This window comes from Ictidomys tridecemlineatus, chromosome 1 (genome assembly GCF_052094955.1).
Source record: "Ictidomys tridecemlineatus isolate mIctTri1 chromosome 1, mIctTri1.hap1, whole genome shotgun sequence".
NCBI classification, from domain to species: Eukaryota; Metazoa; Chordata; class Mammalia; order Rodentia; family Sciuridae; genus Ictidomys; species Ictidomys tridecemlineatus.
In genome coordinates this window covers 73,769,393-73,793,472 of record NC_135477.1, presented here as the reverse complement: position 1 = coordinate 73,793,472, position 24,080 = coordinate 73,769,393, and the positions used below count along the sequence as shown (strand labels likewise).

The following is a 24,080-nucleotide window of genomic DNA, read 5'->3' as shown; positions in this document are numbered from 1 at the left end:
CCCGTCCAGCCTCCCTTAATAAGGCATAGCACTTCTACTCTTTGGGCTGGGAAAGAGGGTACAGAGCAAGAGGAAGAATACAAAGGGGTACAGAAAGGGGTAGAGGAAACCTGAGTTGTGACATGATTGGCCACTATTTTGTGACCTCAATTCTCCTTTAAATCATGATCTCATCTGTGAAATGGCAGGAGATGGAAATGGACTTTAGATGGACAACATGTAGGGTCTCTGTTGGTTACAGCATTCTATAAAGAGGCCATAATCCTAAAGACCAAGTGCCAAGTGAGAGTCCCCAAAGCTCTGTGTGTTACAGGCTTTGTCCTAGCGGGTGTGATTGGGGGTGGGTGAGACCTGTAGGAGCTGGGGCCTAGTGAGAGGTGATTAGGTCCTGGGGATTCTAGGACCTCTAACCTCTGCTTTTCCTTACTGATGAAAGTGGTTTTTCTCTGCCACATGCCTCTGCCTTGATGTGCTGCCTAAACCAGCCGCCCAAAGCCAACAGGCCAATGGATCATGGACCAGAACCTCTGAATCTTGAGCCAAAATGATTCTTTTCTCCTAACAAGTAGATTGTTTCAGGTTTTTCATTATAGTGATGGAAAACTGATCGATATACCAAGTCATTGTCTTCTAGAGACGGGGGAGGCCTGCACTGTCACCTGAGAGTAGACATAAACCTTGTCACTGCACTGAGAAGCTCTACTGGGGTCCCACTTCCTGTGTGCAGGAGTAGACCCTGTCTCTCCTTTGGTTGTCCCTACCCTGACATGTCAAAAATGCCCAAAAGGCCTCACCGATGGCATAGCCGAGGTCAGTCTTAGTCATGCTCACTCTGCCAGTGTAGACAACCCTGATCACCTCCTGAGGGCTCCAGCATTTCCTGTTTCACTGCAGATTTCTCTAGAACCTGCCACCACCACACTGCAGGGGTGCTGCCACCAAAGCCAGTAGCTGTATCTGAGACATCAGGCAGCAGCCCTGCCTGGGCTTCCTGATCCTCAGGCTCTTGCTCCAGATGCTTCAAAGTCAGAGCTGTGTGGCTGGCTGCCCATGGGAACCCCACCAGGCCCCAGGTATCTGGTCTCTGCTAACCATGGCCCCGGTGACCACTGCTGCTGTAGTGTCCACCACGCCTAGCACAGAGTGGCCCCTCTTGCAGCTATGATGCCCACACCACACTGTCACCAGACTCTCAAAGTGGTAGCACACTGTTACCGTGGCCTAAGAAAGCAAAGAGTGCCAACTGGGAGTGGCAAGGGATGAAACCAGAAGGGGGACAGGGGCAGGTTAGGAAGAGCTTTGGCTATTTCCCGAGGCACCCTTAGTCCTGAGGGCAATAGGAAAAAGATTTATGCAGGGAGGGTTGGCAATAGGGCCACCTGCTCTTCAGAGACCTCCCCCTAGCGGAATTTTGGAGGGGTAGGATCAGAGGACAGGTCAGAGAGTTAGTGTAGTGGCCCACGAGAGATCAGAGCTGATGGAAAGCAAAAACCATGTGAATGGAGAGGGTGGGAAAATGTCATATGAGGAAATACATAGGAGACAGAAAATACAGGGGTAGAAAGACTCTAGCACTGCTACATGAGCTTTCTGAACCTCTCCTTCTGCCATCAGGGTAGAAGAGCATCAGTTCAATGAGATGGGACAGAAACATACTCAGCCCTGTGCCTGGCATCTGGCATTTTTCAATAAAAGTCAGCTCTCACTCCTCCATCTCCAGGGAGGCCAGCTTCATAGTCAGCTGTAGGATGAATGGTGGAGTTCTTAACCAGGAGGGTTGGGTATTAAATGTGCATTTGCTTCTGAAAAGCACGAGGGATACTGAGAGGGAAGGGCCAAGATACGGAGCTTAGGAGAAGAGTCCAGTTGGAGCCACTGATGTAGAGTCTTCATTATGCAGCTGGACAGTGGTCAGAAACATAGGCCAGGTGCCATGGCGTACACCTATAATCCCAGCAGTTCAGAGGCTGAGGCAGGAGGATCACAGGTTCAAAGCCACTCTAAGCAACATAGTGAGGCCCTGAGCAACTTAGCAAGACCCTGTCTCAAAATAAAATATAAAAGAGGGTTGGGGGATGTGGCTCAGTGGTTTAGTGTCCCAAGGTTCAATCCCCGGTACCAAAAACATAAAGACAGAAAGAAAAGAAAAGAAACGTGTGTGAGTGCAAAGAGAAAGAATGCTAAGGGTGGAACTTAATAGAAATCTGTCACCGAAGGGCTGACTAGAAAAATAAATACCAGGGATGAAGACTATGTGGTGTTCAAAGAAATATTAGGAGGTGCACTGCATGACAAAAGTCAAAGGAAAGGTGGCCCGTGTCAGCGGGTGCAGAGAATGTCCTTCATAATAGCACACAGGCTCAGCTATGATTCTGGAAGTCCACAGGCTTCCTGGGTTCAGGCAGGTGCAAAAGGCAGCCAGCAGAGGTCAAGAGGCCAGAGGGAGGTGGTAGAGTCTGATGGTATAGGAAAGGAGCAAAACACGGCTGACAGCTCCGGAGGAGATCTGTCCGGGTGAGAACACGTCACTCTGGAGACCGAGTTGAAAATGTGGAAAACAAAAACAGAGAGTCCAGGAGACCCTGAGAGAACCAGCATATGGAATCCTGATGCAGCAAAAGAATGGGAAGTGGAGTGGAAGCAGGAGCAAGACATTTTTTAGAATTCCAAACTGAGTGGGGCCAGGCTGAAGTCACGGAACACTAAGAACTAGGGCACGGAGAGAACCTGGGAACCTACTCTGGAGCTGAGGAAAGAAAGGGGTGGAGGGACCCTGCAGAGGGGAAGAGGGGCAGACCCAAACCTTAGCTGACCAAAGACCAGCCCTTCAGGAGACCAGAGATGGCAAGGTGGGAAGAGGTAGGCTTTCTGGAGCCTGACTGGTGGGAAGTGGGGGGTGTCAGAGCTAACACATGGGCAGGTCCGTGGGCTGGAAGTCATGAGCCCAGGTCCCGACTGGCAGGTCCTTTCCCATCTCTGCAGCTCCCAGCTTTATCACAGTGCTCTCCTGGGACCTCACATAGCGTCTTTTAAGGGCCCACATCTGGTGGATCATGGACCCTCTTAGAAAACTAAAGAGAACACGGATCCCCATGGATAGGATATAGACACCTGCAGAGAAATGCCCGGGTGTTGGTGGATTCCCGAAGATCCATTGGTCCACCCAGGAGTCAGAAGTTGCAATCATACACCTAAAAAGGAAGGAATCCCACCCAGCCGCCCCTGGCAGCCCGAAAGCTGTAATAAAGGAAAACAGAATGCCATTTCCTTCAGCAGCAGCCGCAGCCCCCACGCAGACCAGCCACTAATGAGCTTTTTTTGTTTGTTGATGGAAGACACTGGTAATAAAGCTTAATGTGAAAGAACAAGGTGTGTTTAACGGAAGCTGTAAACATCTCTAATTCTATTTAAAACTATAGGGTGCAGTACATTAACATTTAACAATCAGACGCTAAATTGGTGTGGAGCTAATCGAGCTGTGTTTATTAGAAAGCAGGCACCAAGTCATCTTTTACCAATGACAACAGAAGGAGGGAACATAGCCAGGGCCACCCCCTACTTCCCATCCTGTGCTTTCTTTAAGAGGGTTTCCAGATTGCCACACCATGGAAAGATGCCTATCTCTTTGGAAAAAATAAACGGAGTCGACCAGAATCAGCTCCTGTGCACTTAGTGAAAATTCCCCCCAAACAAGCCACTTTTAAAAATGAGAAACATACAATTCGTTCAGAATGAGCAAACCTGTGTTCCACTTGACCTCTGTAGAGTGCACACTGCTGAGCCCTTCCTTTGAGAAACTCCCAGAAAGCTCTCCTCACTCCCCTCTGATTGCTTGGTCTCCTCTGGTCTCTGGTTTCTTCATCTGCTTTGGGACCTGCTGTCCTGGGTGCTCCCCATCACTAGAGGCACCCTCCCTTCTCATTGGGTGGACTCTCCCTAGGAATTTTGCCCCCTTTCAGGACTCCAGCTTTGGCCCATATTCTGAGGACACCCAGTCCCTGTGATGCCGCTGAGTCCACATTCCCAACAGTTTATGTTGGGTGTGTGGGAGACTCCCGGCTGAAGTTAGGTTTCCGACTCGGGAGAATATCACAGAGTTATCACTTACCCCTCCCCCTTCTCTCCAAAGGGCACCAAATTCAAAAGTTTTTTTGACCAATCCCCACTGGAAACAGTGTCTGCTCCTGAGTCACCTTGCCAATCAATACCCTCCATGTCTCCTGCAACCCTTCTTAAGCTGAAGCTTGCAAGCTTACGCCCTCTGACCTCTCCCTCTACTTTCTCTCCTCCTTCTGCTCTTTCTCTCTACCCTCCTTCTCTCCTCTCTCTGCTCTCTTCCCTCTTCCTCACTGCTCTCTTCCTCTGCTCTCTGCCCTCCTCCTCTCCTCTTTCTGCTACTCCTTTTCTTCCCCTTTGGGTAGCCCCCCAATAAAATCTCTTGGTTGAATCTCCATCTCGGGTGAGTCACTCGCCTTAGGAGCATAGACATTCCCTGGGAGCTTATTAGAAACTCAGAATCCAGGTCTTATCTCTGACCTCCTAAGTCAGGACTCACAGTTGACCAAGATTGCAGGTTATTTGTGTATACCTTAAAACTTAGGGAACACTAGTCTATGTGCCCATCTGTCTGGACACCATTGTACCTCAAGCTCAGCAGAATTATGGTCCCAGGGAACATTTTTTTGTTGTTGACCTTAAGGTTTAGGATGGCTTCCAGAAAGAATATGATGTCAAGTAACCCACTTGACCATAATTCCGTAGGACAGTGTCGTTCCTGCTTCTCTCTTGGTCTCTGTCACTCTCTGCTTGGCAGGAAATGTTGCTGTAGGCATATCACGATTGTTTGGTCTCCTAGGGTCTCTGGCCTCTTCATCTGCTTTGGGACAGCAGCATGAACAGCCTAGTTTAGAGTCATACTGTTGGAGGGATAGACGAGGCAAGGCACCGAAGATAGCAGGAAACAGTTTTATTTGGTTGCAACCAGGTTCAGAGGGCACAGATTTTGCTGTAATCAATCAATCCCCTGAACCCCATTCAAGTAGTTTCAGAGTTTTATACCCAGCATGTAAGGCGAGGAGCTCAGTCTGCAGAAAAAAAAAAAAAGCAGCTTTTTCTTTCACTGTTTTGGGCAAGTTAACACTTCAAGGACAACACCTGAGAAAGGGAGAGCTTCTTCTCCTCTTTCTTTCCTCCTCCTGCCAGCTGTTACCATGGAGCCCAATTGGTATCTTCTCTTATCTTAAAAATGCAGACATCTCTGTGAAGCCCAGCTCAAGGCCAGAGGCCTTGTTTGCACATTTCTACAAACTACTATACTGGATTCATTTGTGAAAAACTAGTAAGGGAGTGTCCAGCACCTGGAGTGCTGGTATCTTCCTGGCCAGTGGCCAAGTAAAACAGGGCAACAGGAAAATAGGAAGTTTATCTACATTGAACTCTTTTGCAGAGACGTTTTTGCTGACAGTCCCCAAATCAGCCATGGTGAGGATTTCTGGAGAAGCCCAGTTAAGACTTTTCTGTGGAGAAAGGGGTGCCACTACAATACCTATCAAAGTGATAAACAAGGCCACGAATATTCCCGAAAAGTGGGTCTTGGGGTTTATGAATGTGTGGGCCAACACACGCTGTTTTGCATTAAAAACTATAAAGGGCTCCAAGTCATTCTCACACCAATAAGAATCAGAAGGTGATAGGCCTGGCCTTTTCTTCTTTTCCCATTTTTGTACCAGAGTCATAGTAAAGAGCTGATCCTGAAGGAATCCCAGCCCTTTCCTCCATTATGGCTTTGAGCTTTGACTCTGCAAGATAATTTCATTCGGGTGTGATTTCATGACCCTTTCTTGCTTCCTGTAACAGTTCCATGACAACCCTGGCCTAGGTCAAAATTCCCCACCACATTCGAGCTTACCTGCATTCTGCCTGTAAGAAGCCATTGCATCCTGAGCAACCTTTGCTTTAATCTTCTTTTGTCAGCAATTGTCCACTTTGAAAATGATTCATCTATAGTTGTTCTTATATGATAAATTGAAGAAGTTTTTCTAATGTCTTGTTGAAGAATTATATTTCCCTTTTGTTAGTTCTAGAAACATCAGTACATGGTCTATCTTATAGAGAATGAAAGAATAGACACACATTTTTAAGCTCACAATAGCAAGAATGGCAAAAATTGTCACTTGAAACAAGAACCGGGTTCAAATCATCCAGTGCCTCTCCTGTGAGCAGAGTTTGGACCGTTTGTTCCTGGAGATGACGGTGAGGCAGGCTCTGTGTGAATGCTCTGTAGCTTCCTACTACCCCAGGAGAAGCATTTTCAGGGGGAGGAGATAGCAGACTGCACACCTGAGTTTGGATTTGTGCAGCTATGAGCACAGTTTGGGAGAAAAGGGTTGAAATGAATCTGCCGGGTTTCTGTTCTCACAACGAAAAGACTCAGGGGTCACTCTAGTTAAACTGGGCTAACTAGGCTGCACGAAATAACCACACAAGAGACACAAATACCTTTTTCTTTGGGGTCGCTGTGACAGCTCCTCTGACCTTAAGGGTCTGCAGAAAGAGAGAGAGCGAGCGAGAGCACGCGCTGACCCCTTTTATTGAGGAGAAGCTATTCAAATGAGGCAAGGGGTCAGGTTTCAGGGGGCTCAGTCTATCTTCATGATGTCCACTGTCAGCAGGTTGACTGACACCTGAGTAGGCCACACCCAAGGGCACAGTAAGAGGAGGGGACACACACAAGGCACCTCCATGGAAGATTCTATCCTAAACAGGGCAAGGGGTTATATTGCAAAGCAACAGGTGAGCATAGCTTCATCCATGGGGCTGTAGCAAGACACACCCATTTCTGTGACTGAGGGCCTGAGCACCCAGCTGGGGAGTGTAACTCAGTCATCATAAGGTTGGCTTCCCACATGAATCTATGACAGATATATTTTAATTGGCTCTTAAAAGCACACGCTATTCTTAGTGGAATGTGTTCATTTCCATATGTGATGACTAGATTTAAAAGGTTGGGTTTAAAAGTTCTCACTAGATTTAAAAGGTTGGGTTTGGAGGCCTGAGGGCCTCAGAAGCTATTGCCTTCTACTCCGTCACCCTGCCCCACCATTTCCTCTTCATGTGCCCTGCTCTTCCTCCCTCTTGAAACCCCAAAGGCTCTACCTGTCATATAGCTCTTTAGTCTCCTGTGTCCCCAAAACACTATACAACTATCTGCTGGAACATAGCCATGATAAAATATCGCCTATGATAATTATGATATGAAAGGTGCGCTAACCAGAAATTGTCCTCTCCCCAAAAAGATGTCCTGGGATGTTCTAGTGAGTTCTTCTGAATCGTTCTGGTTCCTCAAAAGCTGGGTAGTGTGTTCATTAGCTTTCAGACCTGGCATTGAGGGCAAGAAGGAGCTGCAAGTGTCAGCCAGAGAGGACGGACTTCCACTTGGTAAAGGCAGGCCATTTTTGTTTCCAGGAAACCCATAGCTGCTTCCATTTGGACCCTTTCCAATAAACCATAAGAGGCACTCATAAGGTATCGAGGGACTTTGGAAGCATTATTGTCAGGCTAAATTTGTGAATCAAAAATTTGTTTTTTAAAGCCATTGCAATGAAAGTCTTAGAAATTTTTACTTTGGAAATGCAGATTGGTTTTAGCATAAATGTCAAAAAAGATTGTGAGCTTCCAGAATCTGGCAACACTCATTATCCCATTTTACCCTTAAGAGTTCTATGAGAGGTTAATTCACCTTTACACTCACATTGAATCTGAGGCTATTTGGGGATAAGAAACTCAACCAAAGTCTCACAGTGATATGGAGGGGGGCACAATTCATACCCCGACTGTATTTAAAATAGATAATTTATCATATATACATGGTCCATTACAAAGTCAATTTCTATAGTGTGCAGTAAATAGCCACCCAGAGTACACTCACATATCAAGAAACATCCTTAAAACAGAGTGACAGGATGACTTCTCCTAAATGAATCCATCTTCAGCGAGTTCAAGATTTCTGTACATCATGCAGGTCCACAGGGCAACTTCATGGATTTATGTTCCACACATCCACGATGCCCACCCAAGCCCACTACAGTTCATGTCGAAGGTTGAGCTGGGCAAGGCACTTGGCAAGCACAGGGTCTTTGTGACACATGTTTTTAGCATGGCTGATATTCCTGATTCCCCCGCCCTGAGGGAACCTGGTGGAAGACTTGCTTTCCCACACGTGGGCATTCAGTGTGAGTCAGCTGAGCTCAGCACACTTTGAAGAGCCCCACTTGCTCTAGTGTGTCCACTGTTGGCAAACTTGTTTCATTGGAAAAGGGTAAGCAATGTTTCTCTGTCCGTCTAGGTTCATTCTGCTGAAACCAGCAGCTCTTTAGAATGGTGTCCTTCTTGACCTGAAGCCTCTGAGCATCACGAGGTACCAGAGTGTTCAAAGACAAACCTCAGGCTTTCCCCAAATCATCCCCTCTGCATTCAACAACCAGGATCAGTGCATCTATTTAAAACAATGGATGCCATCCTAAGTGGCTGCTTGCCATCTGTGGGTTTCTGTGCTCTGGGTGCCCTGGCAATGTTATCTGAGTCTTTGAAAACCAATGACTACATATCTACCATCTTACACTCTGGCCTATAATGGCATTTCCTGTAGCTATAAACCAGGAGTTCAATATCACAGATACAGGAAGGGTGGCAGATTACAGTTAAGATTTTTTAAAAAGACTTTAACGAATTAAAATCCAGGGACAGTAGAGAAAAAGTGTAGGAGGTTGGCTCAGCAGTCTCCTGAGGTACTCTCAGAAGCAGAGTCCTTCCGCCCCAGGGCTCAGGCCCCAGAACAGCTTGTTTGGGGAGATTCATCCGAAGGCTGCAGCTCCTGTTTCTGCAGGGAGAGCAGCCTCATACCTTCCAAGGCACCTGGAATGTGTGGGGAAGGGACTCCCCACCACATGCGAAGGCACAAGTGAAAATATAAACATAGGGACATTGTTTCTGAGGTTTCATAAATAACTGGGTGGTAGGGATAACAGAACCACAGCAGAGGAAACGGTGGCACTACAGCTTGTTCTCTTCAAAGAGGATCTGCGCGTACACGGTGCTGGTGGGGACACCTTTGGCAGGCTGGTGGGGTTTGATCAGCTCCAGCTCAGCGTAGGTCAAGTTCTCCTCAGCAATCTTTGGCTAAAAAAAAAACAACAATACAATTGTAGCTGACCAAAGGCAGTTCCACAGCACATATGTATCTTAAAGTATGCATTTTCAAAGCCTTTAGGGGACTTAAAGGGAAAAGCATGGGGACCAAGTTAAAGTATATATAAAGCCAATCACATAGTTAATAAGACAATTCTCATGGTCTTGTATAGAACATTATGCCCTGCAAAGGAAGGCTGTGAGCTGTGTTCAAGTTGACTAGGAACACTCACAAAATGTGGTTAACATGAAACCTCAAAGAAAACTTTCATTTTGAAAAAAGCGAGACAGAAACAAAACATCCCTGCAGCATTATATAAAGGACTTAATTTATATAAAACTAAAATTTCAGAGTCTCTTGATGATAATGATTAAAAAAATATTACTTGCCAGCAGTATGGTTGAAACACTCACTGTTCAAGAAAAATCCAGGTCTTACATGCTTATGGGAAAATGCCTGATTCAGATCAAGCATCCAATTCAAGAATTTAGAAGAAGAATAAAATATCAGAAAGTAAAGAAGAAGGAAGAAACCAATAAAAGGAAAACCAGACTGCAAGAATCAGAAATCAGACAAACAATAGAATATCTAAAAGCTGATGCTTGGGAATCACCCATAAAACAAATAAACTGAAAAAATAAATTGATCAATATAAAAGAGGAAGCATAAATTAGTAAAAATAGGGAATGAGAAATGAGGTAGAATGTAAATGAACAAAATCTTACAACATTTTTATGAGACTATTTTGTTCAACTCATTGAAAATATTTTGAAATACTGAGTAAAATAGTAATGTTTAGGAAAATATAAACAATGTTAATTCCAGGAAATCTAAATGTAATAATTACCACTAAAAGAGAGAGAGAGAGAGGGAGAAAGGAAGAATGAGGTTTTTGGCTTTAGATTGATTGTTGTTGCTTTGACTTTGGTCTTTAAAAGTTTATACCCAGCTACCTTTCTTTGCATTGATGGTTCAATGGAGGGTTCAGGTGCATCTGATAAGTAACTCAAATAAACATTTTTAGCATACCTGTAAGACTAGGAGAGACTAGAAAAAAACTAGTATTAAAACCAGGAGCCAGTTTATTTATCTCATGAAAATTCAGGACAAGTAAATTGCACATTCAACTTAAGTTTCTTGAAAAAAAATACCAAAGCAAATTTTAAAAAAGCCTCTTTTCTTTTGAGAGGGAGCATAATCCTAGATCAGGAAGCCCAAGGCAAAGATGAAGGATGGGAGATGAAGAACTAGGAGAATACGAGAAGGAAAGACAGTGGAATGAATCTGAAATAATTTTCCTATGAATACACCATAGTGAATCCTACCATCATGTACATCCATATGAATGGGGTCCTAACTAGAAGAATATACATTCCATGCTTGTATAATTATATAAAAACAAATTCTATCGTCATGTATAACTAAAAAGAGCAACAACAACAAAAACTCCTTAAATCCAGGACCTTCTGGTTCAGTTGATTACCAAGCAAACTGCACAGATTGTCTAGCTGCTTTTCAAGTTCAAAGTTAAGACCCTACCTAGGGATGAGAGACTCTGCTTGTAAAGACCAAAAGTCTTTACATTGCTTCTTAGTCTTCCACATCTTACCAGCCAACAAAAACCCTGTTTACATTCTTGCCTTTCCGTTTAATTACATTTCACATTATAATGATTCCATTTAGAAATGCCATGTGTCCTCAAATAAACACTCAAAACCCAACTCATGTAAATTTTAGAACCAAGATTTATAAAATCATATTGTCCAGGTGTTTTATTGCATTACCTTGAAATTGCATTGTTTTCTAGTGTAGATTATCTGTTTATTCTTAAGTTATTTCATTACGTTTGGATATGAAAAATAACACTAGCATTTTCAATACAGGTCACCAGGCTGGCTGGGCTGATGTGTTGTTTTCATACATTTTTATGATGTTCCTATAGTAAGCATAATTTAATAAAGCCAAAGCACACTAAATAAATAATTGCATCTAGAAAAGCAATAAAAACAAATAAAATTAGTACTTTCATAAGTGGAAAAGGTACTTCAATTACTGCTACAAGCAACAACCCACCATAAAATGTGTACAATCATTTCCCTTATGCATATTTCTGGAATATAATAATTTGATTGAAGATATGAGGCAGCACACAGGAGGCTCGGGATAGTGAAGTGCATACAGTTTCCAACAGAAGATGCATAATATCAGTCCTTGGCATCTTTAAAGAACCTATTGTTTTTTTCTGGCAGGCACACTTGTCTAGGACCATCAACCATTGCTTAATTACATTTCCTAACGTGTTTAACTGGGAATAAATTCTTAATCGCCAATGAAAGGGGGCACATGTATACTCTTCACCAAGCTACTTTTCTTTGCATTGATGCTTCAGTGGAAGACTTAGGTGCATCTGAGAAGTAGCTTAGAGAAATATTGGGGGCCTGTGATTAAGACTAAGTAAGACTAGTGAACTGGTAGTAAAACCAGGAGCCAGGAGCAGGATGCAGTGGTTAAATCAGCATGTGGTTGCAATGGAGCAGAGCCAGGTGAGAGACCTGCTGCAGGGCCTCACCTGTGTTTCAGGTGATGAAAATTCACTGCAATCCCAATTAGACAAACCCAATTTAGCTTAAGCTAAGAAATCACTCCTAGTGTCTATGGCAATTTCAGAACTGGAGGGCAGCCACAGGGTCTCTAAAGTATTTTGTTAGTTTGCCCTTTCAAGTCCCCTCCCTACTCTTGGAAGTACAGGAAGGATGGAAGTACAAGTTCTGCAAGTTCTCCATCTGCAAATCTAACCAACTGTGTATTGATAATGTTTGGGAAAAAATAACTTGATCGGTGCTGAACATGTAGATTTTTTTCTTGTCATTATTCCCTAAACAATACAGTGTAATAACTATTTGCATAGCATTTACACTACATTAGGTATTGTAAGTCATCTAGAGATGATTTAAAGAGCACAAAAGGATGTGCACAGACTATATGCAAATGCCACACCATTTTACATAAGGGGCTTGAACGTCAGGGGCTTTGGTGTCTAAGGGACATTCGTGTCAGAGTATAGATTTTAATAATGTTGAATAGGCTGTTCACAACCAAGCTTATCACTTTAGGTCCCATGAAAGCATAAAGGGAATTGCAAAAATAGGATATTCATGTCTCAGACCTGAGCTGTATCTTTATGTCCAAATGTTGCTATAATCACTGTGAAAGAGGCGGCAGAGGTGAACAAACTGCTGGGAAGTCCTGGTAGCCCCTTAGTAAAAACCCTAGAACTTTCTCAACATGTGAGAAGCAATGCTGCCATTTCTTCTCTCCAAGGCTCTTTGATTTATGCTTTCTTTCCCCCTTCCAGCCAGCCTTCAGACTCTCCTGGTCAGATTCTTTCTTTGAAGGCAAAAAAGGGCCACCATTTGTGTCTCTTAGTATCTGAAAGGAACTGGATCCAGAACTTCACAGATCCCCAAAGATGCTTAAGTCCCTTGTATAAAATGGTGTTGTGTTTGCATAGAATCTATACATACATCCCCAAGGTATTTTAAATCATCTATAGATTAGTTATAATATCTAATATGATGTAAATACTATGCAAATAGTTGTTACATTAAAATATCTAGGAAATAATGACTAGGAAAAATCTGTACATGTTTAATACAGGTGTAATTTTTTTTCTAACATTTTCAATGTGTGATTGGTTGAATCCATGGCCATAAAACCCACACATACAGAGAGGCTGCTTTGTTCAGCAGCTTGGTATCTTATCTGTACCCAACACCTTGTCTAATCAAACATTTCCCATCAGCCAAAGAGGATTCTCTTCTCAGGTTGGAGGAGGATTTTATGAGCAAGGGGGGTTAGAGGGGCAGATACAGACAGATGTCAATACAGAAGAAGGCTAGCATGAAAGAAACTTCTCTTAATTTGATGAAAGTGTTCTTGGAGAGGAGGTGAGAAAAGTTGTCCTTTGGCGTCATCCCGGGATTGACTACAGAGCACAGGTACAGGAAGAATTTCGACCTCAGTTCAAATGTCAGCTGTGTGACCTTGGTCCAGTTGCCTCACTGGTGCTCAGGGACAATGATATTTGCCTTGCTGGTATCATTGTCCCTAATATCAGGGACAATGAGGATTTAAATGAGGTTTGTGAACATATGGGCACAGTGCCTGCCCCACAGAAGGTACTAAATGTATCACTGCTTCCCCCCTAGAGAGTCAGTCAAAATACCATCCATTTTTTGCATGTTCTGAATTCTTCATGCATCAACAAGAATTATGGGAACAATTAACCTTGGAGATTAACAAATTCTAGGAAATTCATTACTAGGGGCTAAATGATGTCCCTCAAAATTCCCACATTGAAGTGCTAACCCCCAGTACTTAGAACTGACTATATCTGTCGATGGGTTCTTTAAAACACTAGTAAAGTTAAAATGAGCTCATGATCACAAGCCCTAGTCCAAGGTGACAGATGTCCCTATCAGAAACAGAGATTAGGGAGAGACATGTACAAAAGGAGACAGATGTGAAGACACAGGGAGAAGATACATCTGCAAGCCAAGGAGCGGAGTCTCTGGAGAAACCTGCCCTGCCAACACCTGACCTCAGAGTTCCCGTCGTTGGCACTGTGAGAAGGCACAAGCCCATTGCACAAGCCCTCAGTGTGTGGCACTTTGTTGTGGTGGCCTTATCACACTAGTCCATTAGTCAAGGTGGGGACAGAAGAGAGAGGAAGAAGAGAAAATAGCCCTCCTGGAGGAAAAGGGGATGGACTACCTGATTAGGGTGGGTGGAATCAAGAGATCCGTGCACTTTCTGTCAACAGCTGAGGAGAGCATCCCACCCCTTGGAAGGGACCAAGGTCTGTGCATGGATCCCTGATTCAGTGAGGAATAGGGCTAGAGAAAAGAGGCCCTAGGACTCCTTCATTTAATACCTCCTACACACGACTCCCAACCCCAGTTGCCCTGTCCTCTGTGACTTGTCCTTGTCTTTGGGCTACAACAGATCTAGGTGGTTGGCTGGCAGCAAAAGCCCTTCTCCAGCTTTCAGAAAAGAGCACTGGGACTCTGGTGTTTATATTCTAACTGCTAAGAAGAGCACTTGGCTTCAGCATGAGGGGTGCAAAACAAGACCCAGCTGTGATGTCCTCATCTGAGTAATGAGCCTGGCCGCCACATGTCAAGACTGCTGCAGGACAGTTTTTAGCATCTGAACTAAACCCAGAGCTGGGATGGAACCCAAGGTCATTCTCATCTTTAAAACTGAGAACACAGAGCCTCTGCATGAGAAAAGTCAGTTTTATTGTCGCCTGACTTTTACCCCAATCCCGTGTTCTCCCCTATTCCTCCAGAGCTCTCTCTCAGGCTGATTTTCTTTCTTTGCCTTTCTTTATGCTGAAGATCTAAGATGAAGCAAAATGATGTGCAGAGAAGCAGCAGCTCAGGAAGAAACTGGGCTGAGGTCTGGGATGCACTGAAGAGAAGACAGAAAAGTTCTATAGAAAAGGGATCGTGGGGGCTGTGGCTGTGGCTCAGCGGTAGCGCACTTGCCTGGCATGTGTGAGGCACTGGGTTCGATTCTCAGCACCGCCGCATACAAATAAATAAAGGTTTATCAACAACTAAAAAAAAAAATATTAAAATAAAAAGAAAAGAAAAGGGCTCACGGCCCTGGAATGGGATTCTACTAGGCCTGTCTGCTTAGACTTTCTGGGCAAGGTCTCTTGTTCCTTCTAATGAAAACAAATGAAATGTGAATAAAAACCAAGGCTGACATGCTCAAGATGGTGCAGAAAAAAATGACAAAGGAGTGTGGTCTCTGGCTTCAGTGAACCCCTGGACCAGCCTGCATCCTACTCAGGGTCATCCAGGTTTGGATGACAGAGGGATGAAATTCACTCAACACTCAGTGATCCCAAGATCACTGTCGGATGCAGGGCTGTCCCACAGTGTGAGGGAGCGCTTCTGCATTTGTCTCTTCAAGGGATACTTTTTTTGTAACCTACACAAAGGTGCCATATGTCGTGGCAGAGGCCCTGGCCTTTGCCCAGATATTTTGTTCTATCAGATAAATAAATGCCAATCCCTCTCAGTCAAAGCAAAATATACAATATAAGTCAAAGCTTTGGGGTTCACATTCCCATGGCTAAATAGAAGGCCCAGCTGGTGAGAAGTGGCCGCATTTAATCTCTGTCTGCTGCTTTCATGTGGAAAAAGATCTTCACCGATTAGGGGAGAAAGGAAGAGAGACTTATAATACCATGTCAACAGCATCAGGGGCTGGGCCAGAGGACAAATGCCTTCAATGCACAGGAACCTGCTGATAGCTGCCTCAAGATCCACCATTATTTAGAATATCAGAGAAGTTCTTTTAGCAATGATGACACTGGTTGCAATGCCCCAGGGGAAGGCATTTATGCACTTTGGACATCCAGAGACCACTGAAAACACCAAGGTTTATGCTATGAATGCAAAATAGCCTAGTGGTCTGCTGAGCCTCCCTCCCAGGCGTCCCTCTGAAGTCTCCCAGTTCAGGTTTCTGTTGAAGCGAAAACCCTTGGCATGGAAATCCTCCTGCCCTGTATACAAAAGGGATCTCGATTCCTTCAAAACCCAGCCAGGCTTTTTGGGTGACCTCCCTGTCAGTGAACTCTGCATACCTGTGATATCCTCCTGTACTCAGAGCCTCTGGATTTCCCCTCCTCCCTCTTACTAAACTGCCCAATGGGTAAAAAATGAAGGGATTTTATAATAAATTGTTATGAATTTATTTTTAAGTTAACCCAAGAATGTTCTAAGTATGCTCCTGAGCTTTGTTCTTAAAGGTATACAATGCCCTCCCAAACCTGCAGGCAGGTTCACACACCTGTGCCCACATGTGTGCACACTCAGTCCAAAGAGTACAATTCTATTCACACCTCCTACTGTCTTCCAGTGGTATAAAGGAGGTTTTAAAAAAAATGACATGCAGCAAAATTGACTATGAATTTTAAAAGTTCCATGAATTTTAACGTGTAAATTTCTGTAACCACTACCACAATGAGGATACAGAACTGTTGAATGACCCCCACTCCCATACCCCTCTGTAGTCATGCATCCCCTCCAACTCTAACCTCTGGAAACCACATATTTCTTTCCTGTCATCGTGATTTTGTCTCTTAGTGTCACTTAAAAGGAATTATGGAATATGTAACTCTTTGAAACTGCCAGTATATAATTTTTTGAATCCCTCAAGATTCATCCAAGTTTTGTGTATAGTTTGTTCCTTTCATTGCCAAGAAGTGTTCTAGGGTATTCTAGAGTTAGCATACCCATCCACAGTTAGCATATCCATTCCCCTGCTGAGAGACAAGTGGGTCAGAGCTGTCACAAACATCCACTAATAGGTCTTTAGGGGGATATTTTCATTTCTCTAGGGCATTACCCTGCAATGGAACTGCTGGGTCACTTGGCAAGTGTGTGTTTAACTTCCCTCCTGATCACCAAAGTGTGAGAGCTTTGAGCCTTTCTCATCCTTGTCAGCACTTATTTTTTCTTTTATAGCCATTTTAGTAGGTGTCAGTGGCACAGTAATGACCCATCCTAGACTTCAACTCCAATGCTCACGGGCAGATGCTGAGTCAGATTAAATTCTCATACCTCCGCATCCCCTCAGAAACTAGGGAAGGATTATCATACAGCACAGATCTCCAGTGCAGATCTGTGAGTCTGTGGACTCCTCACTTGAGGGTGAGCAAGTGAGTGTGCAAGTGCCACAGCTCCAGACGGCCTGTCAAGCAGCCCCCGCCCTTGTTTTCCACCAGTGGGGAAAAGCAGCACCCACAGATGACAGCTCAGGCTGCATCTCCCACCTCTAATTTAAGCCTTTCCTTCCTGGTTATAGGGTGATGATTATGGAAAGAACATCTACAGAAAAGAAATGACTTGATTTAGCTGACACTACAAAAACCAACTCCAGGAGATTCAGAAGTTACACATCTCTTTGGAACACACCACCCTCCAAGCTCCTAATGGGCAGTTTCTGAGCATTTCATTTTGTGGGTGTGTTTCCATGATTCAAGCTAAAAAGTTGACATTTCTACTGGGGAAGAAAGAGAGAAGGGAGAGGGAAGGAGGGAGGGAGGGAGGGAGAGAAAATTAATGTTCTCTTATGCAGACTCCTGCAAAATAATACTTTTTCACAGAGATCACAGTTGGATGTGCAAGTTGAATTAAGTTTGCAGGAATAAAAGAAAAATGCAATTGCAGCCACTGCAGGCTCCCCAATGTCAAAAGTTCAATTGGGTAATACCATTATCACAGCAACAGATCAATAACCAGGACACAGGATGTTTACGCTAACGTCACCTTCAAGCGAAAACACGAACCTGCAGTTCTACAGAGTTGCACTATCAGGAATCTATTTACCCAAGAGAGGATGAAAATTATTAAGGGCAGACTTCCTCTTCTCCCTTCAAGATAAGTGCTCATTTTTTATTCAATAGAGAAGTAACTGGTAAAACAAACTCTCCCTGAACACATACTACCTTGGCCACCAAGGAGGATGGGCTGTGGGTTCAGTAAGCTCTGTGGATAGAAGGGTCTTTGGGAGTCTCTGTAAGTCAACTTGGGAAAGAAAAAACATGCCATGGCTCCTATGGGTGATACTGAGATCGACATGCCTTGGATGTAAACTTGACTTCATTTTGAGTTCCAGGGGTCTGCTGACTGGCATACATTTAATATGTTATGGAAAGAAGATGTAGAGCTCTCTGATGTGTATGGTAAGTAAAAATAAAGAATCAAAACCAACAAATGAAAGCTCTTTCCAAGAGAGAAATATTACACAAAGGATCAAAGGACATGATCCAGAAGTGGCTTTGGGAGATGGCATACCCAGTGCAAGAGCATCGGTCCTTCTTAGAGTGGAACCCAAAAAACATGGACCAACATCCTCCATCACATTCCATTCTCACCTTGGCCTTATGAGGTGGGTCCCATGATAACACCCACTTTGCGGATGAGCAAACTCGTTTTCAAAGGCAGGAAACTTGTTCAAGATTTCTGGGTGGCCAGGTGAAGTCTATTCAGAGCCCATGAGTCCTGGCCAGGATCCATGTTCATGGCTATCATCAGCATTTACAAAAGCAGGATCAAGGCTATGTCTATACTCAGATGTGAATACCATGTATCCAGGTGAGCCAGACAGGTAGACAGCAGTCCCAGAAAATAGTGAAGGATCACTGGTGCCAATCACATGAAGCTTGGGATAGGCTCGCACCACTCAGTGCACAGTGTGTGCTCCAACTGAACAGTCAGAGGGAGAAGAGAACCAGTTCCATCCTCATCAGAAGCCTGGCTTGGTTTCAGGGAACAGGAACCCTGAAGCCACAAAACCCAAGACTTTCCAAAGGCAGATACACGGAGCAGCCAAGGACTGGGGAGGGCAATGGAGGAAAGGGAAGACTTCATGTTGTTTCAGTTATTTACAAGCCTTAGTATCGTATCAGCCCAGATTCCCACCTCCACCCCTGGCCTCTGTGTAGTTAACCAGTGACTAATTGTCAATAATCCAATGTGCTCTGGGGCTATGTGGGACAGGAAAGATCTGGAGCTTAGAAGAGAAGTCTTGGATGGAGGTAAGAATTCAGAGTCCTATCCAGGTTTGCTGGCACCTTGGGATCCTAGGCAGGGCAAATTCATATCATGCACTTGACTCCCTAGAGTTTAAAAGATATTTAGCAAAGCACATCCTTAGAATGAATTCAATATGTGGACAGATATATGCCACAGATCAACTGCTTTGGGGACAGAGAGAGATGGTTATCTCTAGAGCCTTCTGAAGCCAAACACAGAAAGGCCTAGGGCTAAATCTCACTGGCTTAAGATTTTATAAGTCATCAGACAGATGGCTGCCTCTAGGTTTCACCAATGCATGTTTTGCGAGCGAAAATGTGATTACAGATAATGGTCTTGATACATGAAACTTCATAGTTGCACAGTGACCGCTCCATGATCTAATATGGTTATTCATTTCCTCCTCCCCATGGACCATGGATATATGTATTCCCAGCTGCCTTCCAAAAGTACTTTTACTGGCAATGTCATTCAAGACTGCTTTTGCTTAGAAAAAAAGAGTATTTTTTTTTCTGCTTCAACAAATGGGTACACTCTGAGAATCTGCAATCTTTAACATGCTCAGTCTTCTAATCAACTGCTTTTAATACTCTCCTCAACTCATTGGATTATGCAAGGGACTGTCCAATGGTGCTTAAGAGCATATTTTCCTAGTGACAGAAAGTCTGCCATTTACAAATTGTGTGACCTTAGACAAAGTACATAACCTCTCTGTACCTGTGTTTCCTCATCTGCAAGATAGGGTTCATAGTACTATCTTTCCTATAGTATCATATTAAGGATTAAATGTATTAGTACATACAGTGGACTTAAGTATCTGATAGGCATATAGTAAATTCTATATGAGTTCAATTATTATTGCTGTTGCTATTATTTTTATTATAGATTATGAACAAATACTGCTTTAATGTTTAGCTCCTTTGATATATTTAGATGCAAAGAAGACACTTAGAATCCTTGGGTATAGCATGTACTAGGGGCTGATGGATGTCTCTGGGCCTCAGGCCAGTACCAAAGAATTCTTTTTAATAGTAGGAAGGTTAATCTTTCTAGATTATAAGTCAAATCATGCCACTCACTGCCCCACAAAAAATTCCCCAGTGGTTTTTCATCATATGTAGGTTAATTTCCAGGGTCCTTATCAAGACCTAAGGATGGACAAAGATTTATAAAAATATAAAGCCAATGCTTAGCAGATACTACGTCCAAAAATAAGAACTAAGGAATGAAATTTCATTTTGTATTTTAACACTTGGAGATTCTTCCTGTATTCCACTTAGAGCATTCATCATGATTTACCTGTTCAGTGTCGACCTACATCATTTCTCCTGCCTTTCTGTGAAATGGAGGCAATTATGATTGTTTCAGAGTTAAATGTGTGCATCTACGTTAAGTATTGGAGCAGTGAGTATACTTGGAAAGTTCCCGCCAAAGTGTGTGCATTAGCATCATTATCACACCACCATCATCATCACCATCACCATCACCATCACCATCATCATTACCATTACCATCACCATCACCAATTCCATCACTGTCATCACCATCACCGTCATCACCATCATCATATCACTGTCATTACTATCATCATTAATAGCACACTAGTGTCAGGTCATAACCATTCTGTATAGAAACAAAACAAGTATTAACACCAAATCTAAAACAGCAATAATCATGCCTATTTATTTTTTTAAATTGACATTGTATGTGATGTTGGCAATGGGTGCATATAGGATGAATTGATAATTTCTATTCTTTATCTCTCTATGCACACCCTCACCATAAATTTAAGAGGCTGTGTCTTACTGTTTGGGGGTCATCACATATGCTTGTTGATAATTTATAAATTTGACCTTAGAAAGTTATAATAAGAAATTATAATTAAGTCTGGCTAGGGGTAAAAATTCCCCTCAAATGTACCATGATTTTGTAGTGAACTCAGAATTTCATGTAGAGATTTTCTTCCTGATACTTTGGAGGCTGAGCTTGATGTTATAGACATGCTGATGATTTTTTCTTTCCTTCCAAAAATGGCACTTCATTTCTAGTATTCTTCATTCAAGATTGAAAAAGTCTTTTAATAACAACTCTGAAGTACTCTGTGTTCAAAACCAACGTTTTAAATGAAATAGGCTTAAAAAAATCAAATGTGAGCAGAAATGATATTGTTTCATGAGATTACAAAAATAAAATAGAGTGAAAAAGTTTTTTAAAAAATTTCCCAATAGTGCAATGATCCCAGAAATGAAGTGCCCAATAAAGGCAGCAAATCAGCCAAGCTGAGATGGAAAACAAGCTACTGTTCCACAGGGACGGACAGTCCCTGTAGACATGCAGGGACAGGCCTGTCCTAGAGTGGGACCTACCAGGACCCCTGGGAGCAAGGGTAGGCTGCACAACTAGGGAAGCTCACCATGGAGTAGGATCTGCCAGATGTCTATGCCCCTCTCTTATCTGGATCATCTTGTGGCCTATCTTGTCTCTCTTTCCTGTTTACTTTTGTCCTATGAACAGGCTCATGCCCCTTCCCCCATAGTACCTTGCACACTGCTTGTTGGCGCTCAGTGAGGGCTGGAGAATGAACAGGTAGAAGCTAGAAAAGTGATCAGAATGGATCAAGAGTGCAGTACACAGGAGAAACACAGAGCCCTGAGGTGGTCACCTGGCCTCTCAAACTACCATCACATTACCCGAACAGAAAAGAATGAGGCAGCCTCTGTCTGCGGCATTTCTGCAATAGAAGTCTCACTTTTTCCAAGAACTGGGTGCTTAATGTGCTACCCAGTCTTAAAAGACATCACTTAGCCCATTGTCAACAAAGTCAGTCTCAACCAATATCCATTGTCCTCTGACACAGCCAAGAAGTGTCCGCCCTAGTTGGTGTTTATGGATACTGTCAGGTAACATGAACTGCACGACCCACATGGAAATGACTGCTGTGTGTCAGGGTGACCAGGCTCCCTAGTACAGAATATTCATGCTTCCACTTGATCAGAATCACTTCCGGTTTACAAAAGCCCCAGCGCCTGTTCTCTCTGGACCTTAGGAAACCCATGAAACCAAATGACTTGTGTTTTCTCCACTCTCATCCCTTCCAAAGCCTCGGCATTGATTCTCCCTCCAGTCGACATACATAACTCCCCGTGACAATAATGGGATGTGCATGTGCACCAAGGGGGGCATAGAATTTTTATCTCCGTAAAAATGGTACTAGCATGGTACAAGCAAAGTTTTTGTTTTTTTCCCAAGGCTTTTACTTGGGGCAATATATTGTACATGTGGTTGTGGGATTTTTTTCCTTCTTTTTAATTTTAAATCGAGATTAGGCACATATTTTATGCAGGTTAATATATCCTTTTCATGTAAAATTTAACTGAAACCAGTTCTAGCACATTAACGACAACAAGAGAAATTCTCCGGCTTATTATAAACATTCTTCAAGAAACCTGAAATGTGTGTCCTCTGGAAATAATTTTGCTGGGATTTGGATTATTATTAAAATCCTCTCAGAATTCTATTGCTGATGTCTAATGTCCCTCAAAGCCCTTTTCTGCTACTGATCAGAGAAAAACTCTGGGACTCTGGCAGTACATTCTCCGTGGTAGAAACAGGGCTGGGGGAAGGGGCTTCTTTTCCTATACCAGGAGACACAGAACAGGGCATGGTACCTGAGCCTGGGCTAACCATTCCATGGCTTCCAATCAAGCAAGGAGAAGATGCTTCATAAGACAGGGTCACTTTGAACTGCGGTAAAATTAACTTCTTCCTCTCTGTTCTTTTGGAGTGCTCTGATCTTAGATTTTCACGAGAGGAAGCTGGTTTGCTGAAGATTTTAAACTTGAGGGAATCCCAGGAAAGCAGGTCTCAGTCACCCTCCAGAATTCTCTACCTGTGGGGGGAGCCCTGGGAGATCAGAGGGCTGAGGCTATACCTAAGGATGAGCCCTAAGAGATTTGCAGAAATGACGGAGGGTTACGATTCCATTTCAAATTCTCACATTTAATATTCTCTTGGTTGATAAATAAGATTACCCACCATTCTCCTGGGTAGGCTAAACTCTCTGACGCAAATGTAAAATGAAATCCTTGCCAGAGGTGTAGGTCAGTGACTCTGGGTCCTGATCCAACTGGAGATGGATGTTTAGTTTGGTAAATTACTCAGAGGCATGCTTCTCAAACTTTAATGTCCACCAGATTCCTCTGGGATTTTGTTGAATTACAAATTCTGCTTCAGTAGGTCTGGGTTGGTCTTGAGTAGGTCTGATATTCTACCTTTCCAACCTTTTTTTCCAGGCAATGCCCCAGCATCTGGACAACACTGAGGGCAGAGAAGACTGGGAGCTCCAACCACAGAGCTTCACACTTGATCAGGTCATTTATTTATTCACTCCATATGCATACGCTGGGGAGACACCTGCAGAGCCCAGGGTCCCTGCTGGGGATGCTTTAGTGAGTAAGGAAGGTCTTCCCTGGTCTTAAACTGGTCCCATTAAAATGTCTGATTTCTGGGCATCAAAGGACTTAAAATACAGACTAAAAAGGCAATCTATAGACTGGGTGAAAAAATTGCCAAATTATATATCATATTTTACCACGAAATCATCACAGATTTCATGGTTTTTGCTTTTTGTTTTTTTTTTTTTTTTTAAATGTAGAATGTGATCATTATGTGAAGCTTTTTTGGGGAAAAAAAGTGCCACTATTACTTAAAACTCATTTATTACTAAACTGTCTTTAAAGCAATATTGAAATCTATAAAACACTCATGAGTATACATTAATTTTGTAGCAACAATTATGCAGTGAAACACAGGATCTGATGAAGACAATATCCTGAATACATAAAGAACTCCAACAAGTCAACAACAACAAAACCAACAAGCTGATTAAAAAACAGACAAAGGATTTAAGTAGACATTTCTCCAAAGAAGGTATATAAATGGCCAACAATAACATGAAAAGGTGTTCAGTATCACTAATCATCAGGAAATGAAAATTAAAGCTATAATAAAATACCATTTCACCCATTAAGATGGCTAACTAGAAAAGCAGGAAGGGAGGAAAGACAGGAAGGAAGGAAGGAAGGAAGGAAGGAAGGAAGGAAGGAAGGAAGGAAGGAAGGGAGGGAGGGAGGGAGGGAGGGAGGGGAAGGGGAAAGGAAGGGAAGGAAGAAGGAGTGAGGGAGAAATGGATGAAGAGGAGAGGATGGATGGAGGGAAGGCAGGCAGGCAGAGAAGGAAAAAAGTGTTGACAGGACATAAAGGAATTAGAATGCTTCTGC

General features: G+C 43.3%; 1 protein-coding gene across 1 annotated transcript in view; it reads right to left on the bottom strand.

Moving 5' to 3' along the window:
* Positions 1-7,803: 7,803 nt before the first annotated feature.
* Positions 7,804-24,080, bottom strand: part of Vstm4 (V-set and transmembrane domain containing 4) — an 89,860-nt gene continuing 73,583 nt past the window's right edge. The window contains exon 8 of the mRNA XM_005339070.5: positions 7,804-9,177. Coding sequence (XP_005339127.2) covers positions 9,052-9,177 — 126 coding nt within the window. The 3' untranslated portion in view covers positions 7,804-9,051. The remainder of the gene's footprint in view (positions 9,178-24,080) is intronic.